Consider the following 19,218-nt stretch of genomic DNA (forward strand, 5'->3'; position numbering starts at 1 on the left):
CAGATCCCTCCATAAAGAGTACCTGTCACTGCCTATTACTGTCACAAGGGATGTTTACATCCCTTGTGACAGCAATAAAAGTGATCAGATTTTTTTTTAAGGGACAGTGTAAAGAAAAGAACAGAAAATAAATAAGAAAAAATAAATTAATAAATTAAAAAAGCCCCCATCTCTGCGTTTTTGCACACCAAAGAAAATGCATACGTAAGTTGTGCCCACAAACCTAAACTGTATAAATCACACATGTGAGGTATCGCCACGATCGTCAGAGCGAGAGCAATAATTATATCAAAAGACCTCCTCTGTAACTCTAAACAGGTAACCGCTAACAATATTTAAAGCATTGCCTATGGAGATTTTAAGGTATTGTAACATGTTAGGTATATATTTACTCTGCGTAACATCTTTCACAATATACAAAAAAATGGGCTATTTTTACTGTTTTGATTTTTTTTTAAATTCAGTGAAGTGTATTTTTTGTCTTTTAAATGCGTTTGAAAGACTGCTCCGCAAATACCGTGTGACATAAAATATTGCAATGACCGCCATTTTATTCTCCAGAGTCTTTGCTAAAAAATATATATAATGTTTGGGGGTTCTAAGTAATTTTGTAGCAGAAAATACTGATTTTTAACTTGTAAGCAACAAGTGTCAGAAATAGGCTTGGTCCTTAAGTGGTTAAAAAGGAAAGGTAATTTTTAATAACACTCAATTACAATATGACTTGTGTAGTACTGTATACGCTATATTATCATTTTTTTTCATTTGCTATTTTTTTCACTGTGAAAGTAGAGTTGCCCTAACTAAACAAATTGCTCTGTGTTTACTTATTTCTGCTGTAGATACCTTAACATAAATGGTTTTAGAGTTATGGTGCTTTACAGAACTTGAAACCCCAGAGGGCATAGAACAGTAATACAAATTAATACAGAAATTAACAACTCTGGACTGTGACCTAAACAAAATTCATGATGCCGGCATTTTAACTTTAGGAATGGCTACATCTGCCCAGCATGTCTATTTCCTTTTAAGCTCAATAACAAAGTTGTGTTAAAATTGTAAAGCTTTTTGCAACACCATTCCTTAAAGCTCAACTACAGTCATTTATTTCAACTTTCCATCTATTAAATCTTTCTGCCAGTAAATACCTTATACAGCCCACTTCCTCTTTCTTGTCTGGTCATTGGTCATGACATCATGCACAGCTCTCTCTCTCACTCTCGTGAGAGTTTACCAGGAAGGGAGGGGTGATGAGTTATAAGAGGGCCAATGAGAGCTGCAGAGCTGGAGGTTTGCCTCTGTGGGTCTCTGTAAATCCAGGTAGTGAACAGGCAGCAGCTTCAGCTGCCCACAGTTAAAATGATTACAGCCAGACTCAGTGGAGGGAGATTTCTGCAGCATATATGGCAAGTACAGAATCACAGTACAGGCATACCCCACTTTTAAGTACACAATGGGGTTTATTTACTAAAGCTGGAAAGTGTAAAATCAGGTCACTTCTGCATAGAAACTAATGAGCTTCCAGGTTTTATTACCAAAGCTTAACTGAACGAGCTAAGGTTAGAAGCTCATTGGTTTCTATGCAGAAGTGAGCCTGATTTTGATCTTTCCAGATTTAGTAAATAAAACCCCATAGTGTACTTTAAAGTGGGGTATGCCTGTATACGGTATATAAAATAACATGGAAAGTGGTTGGAGGGAAGCTTCAAAATGGCAAAGATGTTTTTATTACAAATTATGCAGACTGCAGTTCCTCTTTAAACAGCTTATTATCAACTTAGGCAATTTCATGCGTTTTGCTGCATTTCTCAGCAAAGGTAATATACATGAATACAGGAAAATTGTTTTCAGTTAGGACATTTTTGACAATCTCCTGTAGTGAGCACCATTGAAAAAGCTGCAATTTTGCTACGGTAATTTCCATATTTACAATAGTTAATTGGTGCCAATGTTTGACAATGGGTATTTAAGCAATGCACCTGAATGAATCATGACTATTTGGTAGGAATGAACCGATTGGTCTCAAATTTGCCATGAATCCTTATCTCCAATGCTGTCATTCTCCTCAATTTTTGTACATCCTAAACTTTATAATAGCTAATCTTACTAAAGTGTATTGAAAATAGGAATGAGCTTTCAGGGTCAGGTAGACCATACATTTTATCCAAACCCAGCCTGTTTACAGTTTGACAAATAAGTAAACAAAACTTTCAGATTTGGGCAGTTTTCTCTGTTTTGTTTCAAAGTGTAAATAAGCCGGTGGGGAATCTTGAATGGTGTCATTGACCAAACATTTGGAAGCCCCTTTAAAATAAGTAAGTCCAATGTCAAATTTGTCATCTAGCAATGTAGATTCAGCATCAATCAGGATAAGCGAAGCCCTGATGACCCGCCGCCATGACCATGCTGCCCTGTCATCTTCCAGCTGCTTAAAGTCAACAAACTGTCTTGGGATGCTGGATGATGTCATTGACCAAATATGGTCAATGACATCCTGATTGATGTTGAATCTACATTGCTAGATGACAAATTTGACATTGGACTTACTTATTTTAAAGGGGCTTCCAAATTCTGATAAGTCCCCCTGATTTCTTCATGGCACAGCACAACTACCCTTGTCCTTTTTAATAAAACCTTGCAAACTGACCTTGAAAAAGGCCAGAAAAACATACAAGATGGGGTTTAGCGTATTTCCCGCTGGGTTCAGCGAATGCCCTTCCAAATGAACTTTGCTTTGTTCACTTATCACTAATTAGAAAGATAGCATTTGTATTCCTATGTTGTTTTGGATAATAATGTGTAGATTTCATATTCTGTATCATGCCTGATAAGGAAACCAATTGTATTTTGAAAGCTATCTTTTCAGAATTTCTGTTATGTGTACACCACTGGATATTTAACAATTATTGTGTCTCCATCCAAGCCAGTGGATCCATAAAAGATATCTCAGCAATAAATAAAATATGGTATGAAACAGAGATATAAACAAAATAATTACATAGGTTAGAATCAGATCTGAACTTCTGAGTAATCTCATTTCACATGAGAGGTTTGTAATGTAGTTACCTACATACCAGATGTTTTAAAAAGTCACACAGTCATGCGGGGCACCACAGGTTCACTTTAGAATGTCACCATTGTACATGGCAAACTTAAAGGCTTAAACTTTGTGTGCCTCTCTAATAAAAATAAATAAATAAATAATTTTCTTCTTTACTTCTAGCAATTATTTAAAAGTATACACTTACTGCAGTGCATGCAAAGTGCAGTCTACAACCTGGTTCCATTTCCAGCATTTGAATGTGGGGGACATGGCCAATTAATGCAAGAGGAGGAAAGAAGAGGCAGAGAAGATTCCGGCATGGACCGAGCAAGGACATCAGTCCATTCAGACTGATCTGAATAGCCTGGTGTCTTTATTTAATCTTATCAACAATGCAATTATCTAGGAATGGTTTTAATCTATAATCGAGGAGGAAAACAAATAGGCTGCTCATCCTTACGTATCTTGGAAACAACGGTGTAACTAATGTTCCTTTTTAACATAATGTGTTAATGTAGGTGCATGCTTAACAGTTTATGAAGCAGCCTTACCGCTGTTAAAGTCGTCACATTTTTATCAAAGTGTTTTCTTTTTCTTTCTGAGCCCAAAAACTGCAGCTGTCTCCACACCCAGCCCTGATATCACCAACTGTCAGGATCTTACAGAATATGAAAAGTCAGTGGGGGAATTGCCAAAACTCCCTGCCCCATTATAATGGTATAATAAAGTGACATTAATAATGTATGCCACAATAACAAAGCAGATCTATCAGGTCTATCTGTATCATCCATGCCATTTTCTATTTCAGAATCAAACCTAGTGCAGGTTTTGTTCCTAGTTGACAAAGGTATTGCAACAGTTTTCAATATAAAAAACGGCAACAGTTCCTCTTCAGATTGGACCCAGTATATAGAATGTTAACTATCTGCTGGTAACCTCTTTGCATTACATATAGGCAGGTAATAATGAGCCCAATACCATATAAATCCTAATCAAACATTTCAACTAAATGTGCACTGATTTGTGAATTGTGTTGGAACTGCATATTATACAGTATTCTGCATAACTATATTAGACACAATCTTACCACATTTCACATACCATATTTAATTAATTCAAATATGCCTCTGCTTTAGGAATGCCCAAACTTTATAAAGTCTACGCATTAATACAATTTCCATTCTGCCTGAATGCAAGTACCTGTTCTCACTTTATGTCAAAAGGCATTTATATGTTTAGAACTTAAGCCTGGAAGGCTGAAAGCCCGTTGGCATAGCTAAAGGCAAACTTCTAACTTGCAGAGTAAAATGTAATGTAATGTTTGAGTATACATTATGAAAGACTTTTAAGTAGTGCATACATTATACATTAGATGCCACCATTCACTATGTTGCAGAATAGCATTTCATTAAAGAGGACAATTCTGTCCATTACATGAAAACAAACAGGTGTAGACTAGGAGTATATAAGAAGAAATCTCCACTAGTATTAAAAAGATAGTTAGCTATTACTTGAATCTGAAAGCATAATTTCATCCAATGTTGTGTTTAGAAAGAAAAGTCAGAGAGCAATAACAAACACCGTCTGGTTTCTACCTGACTACTAAAAAAGTAGTAGTTTGTTGTCTATGTCTCTATGAGAAAGATGTATCATCATTAAGGATGAGCTCAGGTGTATGCCCACCTGCCGGCACCCGCCAGGAAGCTGACACTCTGCAGCTCTAATCACAGGCAGCGAGACATTTCCCGATCCGGGCAGCCTTGGATCAGGAAATGTTTCACTGCGATGTGATTAGCACTGTGAAGTGTCAGCTTCCTGGCGGGTGTGGGCTGGTGGACTTGCGCACATCATACCCTGTTCTGACTGCCCTAACAGAAGAGTCCATAATCCTTTCCCAGCTTGTCCAAAACAAAATAAAAATGTTGGTGCTGTTCGGCTTTTAAATGGAATGGCATCAGTTGCTTTGGCTTCAGACCAGTAAACCAAAACAAAAACAGATAACAAAAGCTGGCTTATGTGAAAAGGGCTAGAGTATTTTACAATTTAACTAAAAGAAGAATTTAGGGCTGGTTCACAACAGATGCAGTCAAGCAAGTTTTTATTCTGCATCAAAAACGCTTGGACAGTGTTTAACAAGGATGGCTCCAGTTCACACCAGTGCAGTGCAGTCAACAAAAGTAGAACATGCTACATTTTTCCCTGCATGGAATGCATCTGTAATGCAGCAAAATGAATAAAAAAATGCACTGGAATGTATTAAAAACACATCAAACATGCAATGGAACACAGGTGTCCTTAAATGAGATGAGGAAAAAAGGGTAAAAACGCACTGGAATGCATTGAAAATGCACTGGAATGCATAAAAAAACACAACTATGTAGTTACATAGTCAGGTTGAAAAATGACACACGTCCATTTAGTTCAACCAATTATAGTAGTAGTGTGAACCGACCCTTGGAATGTGAAATACATTTTTCCTGTCTTCCTGCTGGGTAACTCCCTCTGAAGAACACTGTATGCAAACTTCTTGTAGTTCCAGGTAGCCTGAAATGTCTCATTTACACAGGTCTTCTGTATCTGTTTTATTTAAACACAGGAGAATTTGAAATGGAAAGTGTGAACAAAGGTTATACTTCCTAAATCAATTTCTTGTGTGTTTAAATGTACATACATTTACATGCATTTACACACATTCAGAAGCATTCATAGTATATAATCTGCCACTGGATTCACAGATTTCAAATTTTTCTATACTGAGTTAAATTGGATTCACCTAAATGCAAGTAAATGCACAGTGTGCATTATGCCATTTAAAATCATTACATGCATTTATAAATGTTTAGAAATATCCTATAAATGCACAAAAATGCACATAATTGCATGCCCTTGTGAATGAGGCTTAATAAAGTGAAGAAATAATAGATGGAAGTAAAGCTTTCCAATAGAAACTAAAGGGCTTCTGTGGCTGGGTTACAAAGAAGAGTGCATTACAGGTAGCTGGGTTTTACTGACGGAGCACAGGTGTGGGAGACATGCTGCAGGCACCTCTGGTGTCAGCTTATAAAGCCCTATTGTTACTTCCGAATGGGTCATTTGAAGCTAGATACCCAGTGGAGGGGAGGGGGGGTTACCTGTGATTAGCTTTAGGAACAAGACTAGCAGCTCCTGAAGCTTTTCCTGACCGCTCGCATGTAATTGTTCATGGAGGTGAAATAAATATTGATCAAACTGAAAACTATTGGATTGGATACTGTCAAGTAATGTCTATGGGGACCCTTACTTACAATTCACGATACAATAAAAAGTTTTATATATAGTATAAATACATATTATTTAAATATATTTCAAAGTGAAATGTAATAACTTAATTCTGATACATACATTTGAGAATATTAAAATTTTTAAAACATGTTAAAACAATATAATTTGCAGTATACACCCATAACTTTGTCAAAAGTGGTTCTTTCTGAAAGAAGTATATGGAGTAACTTTTCTGGCCTTCTAAAAATACTAGTTTCCACATCTTCCTAGGCTTTAATACTATCTCAGTCACTAATCAATATCAGGCACATAGATTAGAAAGTTCAGAATTCCTGATCTTGGTATTTATTCCAGATTAGTGATGCAGAAATTATTGAAGTCATTGAATTAGAATGACAGTGATACAACTAGCATTTTCAGTAGAAGAGTTTTGGCAAAGGTGTGCCATTTGATCCACATATGATATCAGTTAAAGAAACCTTATTTTTTTAAATAATATTTAATTTTTATTTTATTTTGTCATTCACTTTGTTATTTTATTTCTGTCTCAAAAGGTGCACAACAATAATTTTAAAAAATCTTATTTTTTTTTACACCACAAACCACCAACATAATTTTAGTGTTAATTTGTCAAATAGGGCAAATTATAGAAAACATGTTTTTTTGTTTGTTTTTTCATTTAAAAAAATCACGTCAATCAAGATAGAAAAAAAAATATTTCTTTAATATTTTTAATGTATTTTTGACCATTGACCTTTATAAAAAAAATAAAAAATTTCAAGCCAATATTGAATAGTTTGCCCCATAAAAAATAATGTATGTACAGTATTACTTTGTTATTTTAATTAACAATGGGGTTTATTTACTAAAGCTGGAGAGTGCAAAAGCAGCCTCACTTTTGCACAGAAATCAATCAGCTTCTAACCTCAGCTTGTTCAACTAAGCTTTGGCAATAAAACCTGGAAGCTGATTGGTTTCTATGCAGAAGTGAGCCTGATTTTGCACTCTGCAGCTTTAGAAATAAACCCCAAAGTTATCTTAAAAAGGACCTCCAGTCCCCCCCCCCCCCCCCCAGAAAAAAAGCCACAAATACTCTAGCTGCCGACTTTGAATTTAATAACACTTATATCTAGTACACATGGGCCCAATGTCGGGAGACATCGGCTGGTTTAGGCTTTACCTGCCTGAGGATCCAGCGGTGACCCGAGCCGATTCTTCAGTTGGCTTTGAGACCAGGTGATAGCATCTTAACTAAGAGAAACTGTCAGTGAAGCCCCCCCCCCCCCCCAAAAAAAAAGAGGCACATGTGAAGAAGGAGGGAGGGAGAGGAGAAAGAGTAGAACTTCCCTTTTGTGTGAGATTTCTAAATGTTTAAAACAATTCCATCATGATTAGCAGAAAAGTTATCTTCTGCACCCTCAGATTATGACCTCACCTTCTCAAATTTTAGAGATAAGCTCACTTGCTTTCTTGCAAAAAGATTGTTCTTATTGGACAGTGTAACAGCAGTTGGATTGCATAGGGAAAAATAAGCCACAACATTTGGGTAAAAGAGCCTGTTGATATCTTAACAACTTTTTAAAATTACTGCAATCAGCATTTTATGAAATATAGCTGTAATACTTCAGTTGTAAACACACTCCAGCAAAATCAGGGTAACAACAATGAAGGTAGCCCACAACAACCAACCATATTTCAAATCTGAAGTTGATTGAATTTGGTCAACTAAAGCCTGTAGGTCACTGAGCATCATATTTGGTCTTTATAACATAAGCGGAATGTCTGCTCATTTAAAGCTTACTTTTGTTTTAGAAAAGTTTCCTATTTAACATAACCATCATGGTAAAATATTTAATATATGACATCCTTGTAACTTTTCATGAAGTAAATGACCTGGATCTTACCTGAACCAAGTTCCATCCTTTTAGCGATTCGGCAATTATAGAGGTTACTGAGGGGCATACTCCACCAAAAACCATTAAATGATTAGGTCCGTACTTGATAGCATCATAAAATGATTTTAATCCCCTTGCGTTGTCACACTAAGGAAAAAAACATAAGAAACAAATAAAAAATCTGATATTGCAAGCCCTTGATAGCACAGTTTAAGTATGCTAGCCGTGAAACATGCAATGTACTGCAGACATAGACATTTTTGATTTTGTGCTTGCCTCTGCATAGATATCCTATATTGCAACCTACTGTTTCACATAACATTAACCTAAAAAAATAAGGTATTGTTGACTTTCAACCACAATCACAACATTGAATATTAAAGATATATTTTCAATAACTTCCTCTAGATTATACACTTTATTTTGTAAACAGGTAATGTGCAACTATACTATTGATAAAAGGATAAGAAGAAAAAAGTTAAGTGGCTCTGCATCACGATGCTATTTATTCCTTATGTAAGGGGCCCCAGTGTTGGATTGTCCTGCTCCATACAGGAAGTCCCTTGAAAAGCCAAACATAGCTCCCACAGCACTGTTTACAAGCATTAGTAATAGAGAAGTGGTAAAAGAAAACATGATATGCCATCCTTAACCGCTTCTAGCAGTTATATATTTTATAGTTTCAGTATCAGGTGACTATGGCTATCTATCAAAAAATGGCATAAAATTTGTAGCCCCAACCACATCATACCAATCATAATGTAAGGTAGTTCAAAAAGAGAGGAAGGTGAACAAAATAAAATAAGGCTAACTACTCCCCGACAGATGTCTTTACAAAATCTTTATTAACATATTTCTAAACATTTTTGTGAAAACACATGACAAACGGTACCTGGTGAGTTAAAAAACACACATCACCCATCATGCCCCCAAGCTTATAAATATTGATCATATTTAAAAAATTAGCTCAAAAACAATTCATTTCTTTATCAGCATCACAATATGGTGATAGGTAGGCTGCTAAGCAATAAACATATGTCTTCAAATCTGCCTTGCAAATAACAGTGGCTTTACTGTAATTATTGGTTGATAAAATAGTAATAGTATTCCAGCGTGGGTGATATACAGGCGAGGAGAGGTGTGGGCTAGCAGGTGTTTATGGACCACCACATACAGATAAGCGTTTGGATAATGCCACACTCAAACTCCTTCACGCCTGGAAGACAAAACGCCACTTGAGGAACTCCAAATGGGACAAAAAGGATACTCCTGTATCAAGGACAGTGCCATTAAACTTGAAGTTTCATCAAGGAAACAGATGAAAAGTAAATCCCTGTGGTCCGGATAGAGATGTAAAATTACCAGAAATTTTGAAGCAATGAGAAAAATTATTATTTTTTTGCTGTTTTGTTATGGAAATTTTGGAAAAATTCAAAAAAATGTTTTCAATGTGGAGTAGTTTTACAAATTGAAAGTCATTTTTTTACACTGGGAACATGAAATTAAGTGTATATAAAAGTATCATGGTTGAAATAAAAGTATAGCTTATTCAGTAAATAAACTAACTTTTTATCATTGTATTTTTTATTACAAATGGAATAACAAGGACTGTATATGTTAAGAACATTTCAACTATACATGAGAACTCATAATAATGCAAAAGCTTCCTGCCAATAGGCAATTTTAGTTATTGACAATGCTGATACAGAAGCATATATTGCTCAAAGAGCTTGATCAATGTTCTCCAGATTTTTAGGTGTCATTTTATCAATAAATGTAAAGATTGTGTATTTTTGAGAGGCAGTGGTTTGTAACACTTCTTTACTTAAAGAAGCTGCTGATGAAGAAACACTTTGTGATGATTCAAAAGCAGTAGAAAGTGTATTTCTGGAATGAGAACTCTGGAGTAGGGATGGGCTGTCTGTTCGGGTCAAACATGAGTTCGACGCGAACATTGACTGTTCGCCCGTTCGTCGAATAGCGAACAATTTGGGGTGTTCGCGGCAAATTCGAAAGCCGCAGAACACCCTTTAACCTCCCTGGCGGTATGATTATTTCGGATTTTAGGTGCTGAAAGCGGTACAATTATTTTGCATGGAAATTTGGCGTTTTATATTGTAGGCCTGTAATTCTTAACAATAACACACCAAAATCTGTCCACCAAGAGTCTAATAGATATCCTGGGTATGATGAAGTTTGAAATACAAAAACATAAATTATAATATAATAAATAAATATAAATAATTAAAAAAAATAATAATATAATAATAATAATAAAATAAATTTGCCCACAATTCACTATTGCTCAATTCGTGTTCTAATTTACTATCTCTGTTTTCTAGCTGGTCTAAAGTCACTTTTGACGTAAAGGGATACTTTTTGGTTGCTATGGACAATCTCAAGTTTCCAGGCAGAAAGAACAGTATATATATAATATAAATCTGCATGCAGGGCATTGGACAAAGCACATGGGACAAAAGGGATGTAAAATAATTTAATTACAGTACTGTATGTGTTATGATTTTTACTTTTTTGAATTTGCCGCCAGGCTCCGCCCCCATGCATCGCAACACTCACAGGGAACTGAGCCTGGCACAGAGAGGCTTCGGAGGAGACAGAGCCCGCAGACACAGCGGGGGACATTGCAGGATCCTGAGGACAAGGTAAGTAACACCGCACCAGGATCCTGCAATGTAATCCCTCAGGGAGGCTACAAGTCTATGGGAGAAATAAAAAGTGCTAATTTTAACGGTTAATATACAAGTTTTTGTCTTAAAAAGTGTTTGGGGACCTGGGTCCTGCCCCAGGGGACATGTATCAATGCAAAAAAAAGTTTCAAAAATGGCCATTTTTTCAGGAGCAGTGATTTTAATAATGCTTAAAGTGAAACAGTAAAAGTGAAATATTCCTTTAAATTTCGTATCTGGGGGGTGTCTATAGTATACCTGTAAAGTGGGGCATGTTTCCCATGTTTAGAACAGTCCCAGAGCAAAATTACATTTCTAAAGGAAAAAAAAGTAATTTAAAAGTACTAGCGGTAGTGGCTATTAATGAATTGTCGGGTCTCTGCAATACACATAAAAGTCATTGAAAAAAACGGCATGGGGTTCCCCCACAGTGCATTACCAGGCCCTTTGGGTCTGGTATGAATATTAAGGGAAACCCGCGCCAAATTTTTTTAAAAAAATGGCCTGGGGGGTCCCCCTCAAAATGCATACCAGACCCTTCAGGTCTGGTATGGATTTTAAGGAGAACCCCGTGCCAAAATTACATAACGGTGACCCCGCCCCCCTCTGACACCACGGGGAAAGCCATAGGGATTCCCCGTGAAGTCCCCGTGTGTCAGAGGGGGCGGGGTCACTGGGTGGCCCCACCCTCAGTTATATAAGAACTGTCAGAAAAACAGAAGCGTCACACAGTGGGAACCTCCCATGGATGCAGATCATTTGAAGAACAAAGTGGGGAAGAAGAAGCCGGAGGAAGATGCAGATGAGAAGACTGAAGGAAGAAGCAGAGGATCGGAGGAAGAAGCAGAGGAAGAAGCGAGGGAAGAAATGGAGAAGAAGACTTTCAAAAATGGAGAGAAGATTGTCAAAAAACGGCTATTGTCTTTTTTAACATTTTTGACACTTTTTTGTGAAATGGTAGGGGTACATTTACCCCATTACCATTTCACACAGGGGGGGCTGGGATCTGGGGGTCCCCTTGTTTTTTTTTAATTTTTTAGGTTCCCCTTAATATCCATACTAGAACTGAAGGGCCTGGTATGGAATTTGGCTGGACCTCCACGCATTTTTTTTTTTCAATTTTGGTTTGGGGTTTCCCTTAATACTCATACCAGACCCAAAGGTCCTGGTAATGCACTGTGGGGGAACCCCATTCCATTTTTTTCAATGACTTTTATGTGTATTGCAGAGACCCGACAATTCATTAATAGCCGCTACCGCTGGTACTGTTAAATGACTTTTTTCCTTTAGAAATGTCATTTTGCTCTCAGACTGTTGTAAACACGGGAAACATGCACCACTTTACAGGTATACTATAGACACCCCCCAGGTACGAAATTTAAAGGAATATTTCACTTTTATTTTTTCACTTTAAGCATTATTAAAATCACTGCTCCCGAAAAAGCAGCCATTTTTAAAACTTTTTTTTGCATCGATACATGTCCCCTGGGGCAGGACCCAGGTCCCCAAACACTTTTTATGACAATTTTTTGCCTGTTCGCATGTTCTGCTGCAAACCGAACAGGGGAGTGTTCGGCCCATCCCTACTCTGGAGGGAAAAGCTACTTGCACTTTCATTCTGGTCCCCATCATTTAATTCCATAACGTATTTTTTAATGTGTTTAGGGCACCTCTGGCATGCAAGGATGTGTTTTGTCATCCTTGTAGCATTTGGAAAAGAATATTTATTCTCAAAATATTTGCAAACTGCAGCTTTGCTCTAAGCAGAAATTGCACTGTGGAAATGTTTCCAAACTCTAGATGTTGGTCTCACCATTTTACTGAGAGGAGGAAAAGAAAAGATAATTTACTAACCAGACTATAGCTAAACATTATGCTGTGATGGCGGAGAACATTAATAAGGATCATTTAAGGGTTATAAAGATAAACTAATTTGTCAGACAAGTGTACCCTATTACCTGTCAATTAAAGCCTGAGGTGACAACAATCACCCAACTGTAGGAGGTACAATACAAAAACCTGCACATTTTAGGAAATATTCGCACAGCATGCATCCGTTGATGTCACCGGCGCATGTGCTCTGAAGGGACAGCATACCCATGCCATCCCTTCAGAGCTCTGTGCCGCGGTCCATGACTCCCATGCGCATTCGTGGGAGTGACCTCATCGTGGCACGGCCAATCATGCAGAGGACGCAAACCCATAAGGAAGACTGGGTGAAGATGGAAGCACCTTCAGTGGTGACAGCGTGCTGCTGGGGGACTTCTGAGGTAAGTATTTCACAATGTGCTAGTATTCGATGTATACTAGCACATTATGCCAGTGTCTCACAGGGTTAAAAAAAATATGCGGTTTACTACCGCTTTAAAATGTTCAAATGGTCAAATCTTCCACGTAGACAGGTAGAAGTTAAAAGATCACTTGATGATTGGATTATTTTCAAAGCTCCCAAAACTGATTCTTAATATTTATTTTCTTAGTAATCTGTCTGATAAATGAAATAGATAATTATAACGGTTATGACTTATGCTAATGTATTTCTTGGAGACTTGGACAGTGGGTTAATGGATGGGGGGTGGCATCTTCGGTGTACTTGTCCAGGATCCTATTTTGGTACAGGTGCATAAATGACATCCTTGTCCTATGGACAGGCTCAAGAGATTACTTTTGTTAAAAGTTTGGAAAAAAAATACATATAATTTGAGATTCACCTGAGTATCGGGTTGATTTTCTGTATCTTACTATACAAAAAAAGCCAGGTGGTAAATACAAACACAAAAATGATATAACCCACAGCAGCCAATAATTTTGTATGTGCTGACAACTTCCACACAATAAATTTGATTACAAATATTTCTGTGGGACAATATTTAAAAGCCCATCACAACTGTAGGGAATTACAGGATTTTTACAAAGATGTCCCTCTGGTCCAGATTTACAAAGCGAGATTATAAAAAACATTTGCTGGGCACTGGCTATTAATGTGCAAAAAACACTAATAGTGAGGATCTCCTTTATGCAAGTAGGAAAAGAAAAGATGTTACGCATGCCCATACTAGGCATAGTATTTAATATTCGAGTATTTCATACAAAGTGAATGACATTTGTGCAAAACACTGACACTTGTTAACTAGTGACAACTTGGTAAAGAAATATGTTTCTTCTAATCCTCAATATACATTCAAGAATGCAAAGTCACTGGTAGATTTGCTGAGTCACAGTGATGTCACGGGGGGGGGGGCAAAGAAGGATCCAGCTAGGGCCTCACCAGAGGTGTTTATAGATGAGGGACTTGTGATCCCCCCTGTCAATTCATAATTGAGGGTCCAGTTTTTAAGCACTTGTAATGTTGTATATGTCCCAACCTGCACCTGCAGAGCCTTCTATGTTGGAAAGACTATTACAACAGTCTGTAAAGGGCTGCAGGAACATATGAATGATATTACATCATATGATCTGGGCTCTCCAGTGGTTCTAAAATGATCTGGGTGGTCAGCTGGAATTTATGATTTATATATTTAAGCATGTAAATGTTGAAACTTATTTTGATTTCATTGAATCTAGACTGTGGAATAATACTGAATATTTAGTAAAAAAGAACAAAAGACTGCCTTGTGAAGCTGCCATTGGGAATTATAGCTGAAGGCTGAATATCTATTTTATTGTCTTTTGTTAGAGCCACTTTCAAACAAATTAGCAATAGGTAATAATTTAATCTTAACACTTTGTCTTGCCTGCCACCTATATTGCATTTGTCACATAAAGTAATTAGTAATAACAACAGTAATATGAATGGATGACAGCTAAAATAGCCCATTAGGCTTACTTTTTATTGAAACTGATTAAAGCCAGTAGAAGATATATTAAACTATGTGAACCCTTTTCTCTTGAAATATAATTTATTGAGTAAGAGAAAAAAGTAACATATTTGTACTTATCATAAATTCTTTTTCCTATTTCTTTTTTCTTATCTAGTAATTCCTAAACAGTTGGGTTATGCTGCTGCCTTCAGGAGGTAGGGAGACTGACAAACAAAAAACATTATGCCTGCCCCTGTATAACCCTCTCCTTCAACTGTTTTTCCTCAGCTTTGTGAGCAAGCAGAACATAATGTCAACAACACAGATGGGTAGGATATACTGTATGTTCTATAATAGACATCAAGGAAAAGATTTCATGATAAAAAAAATCCTATTTTCTTTCAAGTCCATTGAGGGACACAGAATGAGCTGATTACAAAGCTATAGGTTTGACAAGTAGGGGGTGCATTAGACCTCTGAAATTAGACCACTGCTTCCACACAGACTTTAAGGGTCCCACTCTGCAGCCGCTGGCAGGGATATGATTTTATACTCAGACTCCGGTTATTTTAAAAAGAAAACAAACTGCAAGACAATGAACACCTCTTGTTTTGATGCACCTAGATTGTATTTAGCTAATTTAAACTGAACATTTAAAGTGGATTTAAATAGACACAGCCATGCAGAAAACTAAATTCAGTCTTTAATTATGAATATTATATTTGTTCAAGCTTGTTGAAAGATTTATATTTTTCCTTATTCAGCTTTATTTTTTCTGAGTTTGAGTATCCGAGGGCCAGAGGTCACCCTATGGTCTGACAGATGCTGCCTGTGAACTACCTGAACTCAAACTCTGCAGAATCAGAAGATTCAACAACTTTTTTGAATTAAAGCACAAGTAAAACCTACTGTATGAGATTCTAAAGAAACACAAAATCCAGTCAGTATGTAATGCTCTGACCTCATAAAGTAAGCAAAGAGCTTTCTTTACCTGTCCTAACTGAGCCAAGTCCTTCTTAATCCGTGTCTTAGGCCGCATGAACACTGCACATTATAAAAACTCCAGTAGAGTTAGTTGTAGAAAGCTGCAGCTGTAGAATGAGTTTCACAGCATTTTTGCAGTAGCGTTTTTCAGGGTTTTTTAGCTTTTTGCCTTTTTTTAGCTTATTTTTAGCAAAACTATACTCCCACAAAAGCTTATGGCTCAAAAATGCTCATAAACGCTGAATAGATGAGTTTTTCTGCAATTTTAAGCTTTTATCAAAGTTAAGCCTCGTACACACGATCGGATTTTCCACGGACAAAGCCTCAGACTTTTGTCCGAAGGGACAAAAACTTGTCTTGCATACAAACGCCACACAATTGTCGGCCAACAAACACGAACGTAGTGACATACTAGATGTACTACGAGCTGATAAAGAGGAAGTTAAATTGTCAGGCGCCACCCTTTGGGCTCCTTCTGCTAATTTTGTGTTAGTAGAAGTTTGGTGAGTGTTGATTCGCGCTTTTCATTTCGTGCTTTTCAGTTTGTTTCTGAACGGCCGTTCGTCAACCAGACATGTTGCGTAATCGGAGGAGATAACGTGTTATTTATTATTGGCCTTGGAGTTATTGCTTTGACCCAAGTCCAGGAACAGGAGGAGGAGGATTTCTTGGACCAAAAATTGGTTGCTTTATTAATCACGACAAATTATGTCATATATCTTTGCTGCGGGAGCTCCAGGAGAATAATCTGGATGATTTTCGGAATTATCTCTGGATGACGGACCTCTGCTTTCAACGACTCTTGGCATTGTTGACCCCCTATATTAAGAAGCAGGACACATGCATGAGGCTTTTATTTTATTTTTTGGTTGAATAATGATCTGATTTGGTATATTTTCTATATTTTTGGATGCATAGAATGCACTTTTTTGTTAAGTTCTATTGGCAGATAGCATGTCTAATTTTGTTTTCTTTTTTTAATACACAATAAAAAAAATGTGTAGAATAATACTTGGCTATGTGTTTTACTTCAAATGACAGTTTGGGAGTAGGCAGTTACATACAATGTAAAATTAACAAGGGACACCAACATATTTGTATCTTTGATCTTAAAAACTACGGGATAATAGTGTTGTGGTAACTTGCCCAAAAAAAAAAACAAAAAAAAAAAAACAAGCATAATAATATTATTCTTGATATCAATAGAAAATAAAAGCCTTTTAAAATACATTTGGCAGAACTCCATCAGTATCACCAGCAAAGCAGCTTCATTATTATCCCATTAAAAAAGAAGAGAATGTGCGCTGCATTTCGAGATTTCATAATTTGGCACGTCACAAATGTTAATTCTCCATTATGAACGCTAGTTTAGAAGACCGATTGCTTCTGGCTCGTCCTTACTTCCGAGCATGCGTGTTTGTACTTTGGACTTTTGTCCGATAGACTTGTGTACACACGATCGGAAAATCCGACAACAGACATATGTCCGTGGAAAATTTATAAGCCTGCCATCCAACATTTGTCCGCCGAAAATCTGACAATTGTCCAAGCGTACAAACGGTCTGATTTTCCGCCAACAGTCTGTCATCACACAATTTCCATCTGAACATCTGATCGTGCATATGAGGCTTTAGAGTGTTTTTCCAGCTGAAAAACTCCTCTTCAGACTCACTAGTTCTGTGTTTTTTCCAGCCAGAAAACACCCCTGCCAAAGAACGGTGATAAATGCCAGGGGGGTTTATTTACTAAAGGCAAATCCACTGTGCACTAGAAGTGCACTTGGAAGTACAGTTGCTGTAGATCTGAGGGGGGCATGCAAGGGAAATAAAAAACAGCATTTTTGCTCGCACATGATTGGATGATGGAAATCAGCTGAGCTTCCTCTCATTTAAGATCTCCAGAGACTGCACTTCCAAGTGCACTTGCAGTGCACAGTGGATTTACCATTAGTAAATCAACCCCTATGTGTGCATAGACACATAGGATAATATGCTGGGAAGTTTACTGGCTGCAGAAAAATACGCCTGAAGCCAAAAACAGCAGCTGTTAAAACGTCCAGTGTGCATGAGGCCTTAAGCCCCATACACACGATCAGATTTTCTGCTGATTTTTGTCTTCAGATTTACCAAAACCATGTAGTGCAAGGGCCTGCCTGATTGCATACAAATTTAAACTCCTAAGGTTTGACCTCATATTATATGGTTTTGGTAAATCTGAAGGAAAAAAATCTGTAGACCAAGCACGCACAGCCTATATGAAAGTGAAGCAGTGTAGCATGGTCACACCATTACAGGAGCGTGGCATTAGGTGGACTTCACTGGCAGGGTCAACAGGTATTTGTGAAACTTTGCAGACAAGACACACTTATAATTAAGTGCTGCAGCATTTTTTGCTTGAATTAAAAAAACATATGTCTACATTAAGTTGACAGGCTAGCAACTTTTAGTCTTTAGATGACTGCCAACTCCCTGAAACTTAGTAATGTCAGTTCTTAAATTTTTGTCCCATATACAATAAATACATTGCAGTCTACTTATTGCTGCTGCTTCAGTTATGAATTAATAAGTTGAAAGCAGAAGCATGATCACTTTAGCCATGCACTGCCAAACTTGTTTGGGCAGAAGAGAATCAAATACTGCATTTCTGGTAGTCGTTGAATATGATAATGGAGCTGTATGGGGATCAGCCAAGTCTAGGTTAGGCCAAACACACATCAGTGGGAGCAGGTAAGGTTATTAGAGATGCTAACATTCCAATTTAAACAATGATATTCCCACTGCCAATCTACTGCCTGTTTTAATGTATATAATTAGGATAGAAATAATTAAAATTAAGTCTAAATTAAGCAAACAAATAGTTCCATCAGTCTAAGCATTTTCTATTTCCTAAGCAGTGCTTAGTGACCCAATCCATGAAAGTCAATGAAATTGACAAAAGTCTGTATCCCTTTGCATTTATTATTAAACAAGGGCTATGTTTGAATTAGATCAAGATCACATAGGAGATGATATGAATGGGACATTTAGTACTCTTTATGCTGTTTTGTAGAGGATGCCCTGTATTCTGAGTGAAAGATTCTGCTCATTTTATGTCAAGACAATTAATACCCCCAGGACACAGACAAAGATGAAGACAGACAGCTCTAAATTTCCTCTATTCCTTCTAGGTTACCTGCTGACTTTTATTTTGCCATGCAGATAACTAGATTAGACACTAAAAAAAAATATTGTGCATAAAGAATATAATCATTAATTGGAATATCAAATAGTATTACATGGTTCAGCAATGTAATATAAACATAAAAAAAAAATAAATAACAGAAGTAATATACCTGTACTCTGTTTAATAAAGTTTTACAGATATATGTAGAGACAAAGCCACAGAATACAGAACTGCCCCAGACAAACGTAATCAGACATTCATTTTTCCTTTATATTGGTGTAGGGATCTGCTGTCCTCTACTGTCTGAATTTGTAAATGCCTGTATATATATTATGTATGCACTTCCTGCCACTGGTTGTTGGCTTTGAAACCCCAGAAGGAAGCGT

At 37.0% G+C, this 19,218-nt stretch overlaps 1 protein-coding gene across 2 annotated transcripts in view; it reads right to left on the bottom strand.

Moving 5' to 3' along the window:
* GABBR2 (gamma-aminobutyric acid type B receptor subunit 2) overlaps positions 1–19,218 on the bottom strand; it is a 982,804-nt gene that overhangs the window by 769,252 nt on the left and 194,334 nt on the right. For both annotated transcript variants that reach the window (XM_073630834.1, XM_073630835.1), the window contains exon 2: positions 8,209–8,346. In XM_073630834.1, the coding sequence (XP_073486935.1) occupies positions 8,209–8,346 (138 nt within the window). The remainder of the gene's footprint in view (positions 1–8,208; positions 8,347–19,218) is intronic.

The sequence above is a fragment of the Aquarana catesbeiana genome, linkage group LG05 (genome assembly GCF_042186555.1).
Source record: "Aquarana catesbeiana isolate 2022-GZ linkage group LG05, ASM4218655v1, whole genome shotgun sequence".
Taxonomy (NCBI): Eukaryota; Metazoa; Chordata; class Amphibia; order Anura; family Ranidae; genus Aquarana; species Aquarana catesbeiana.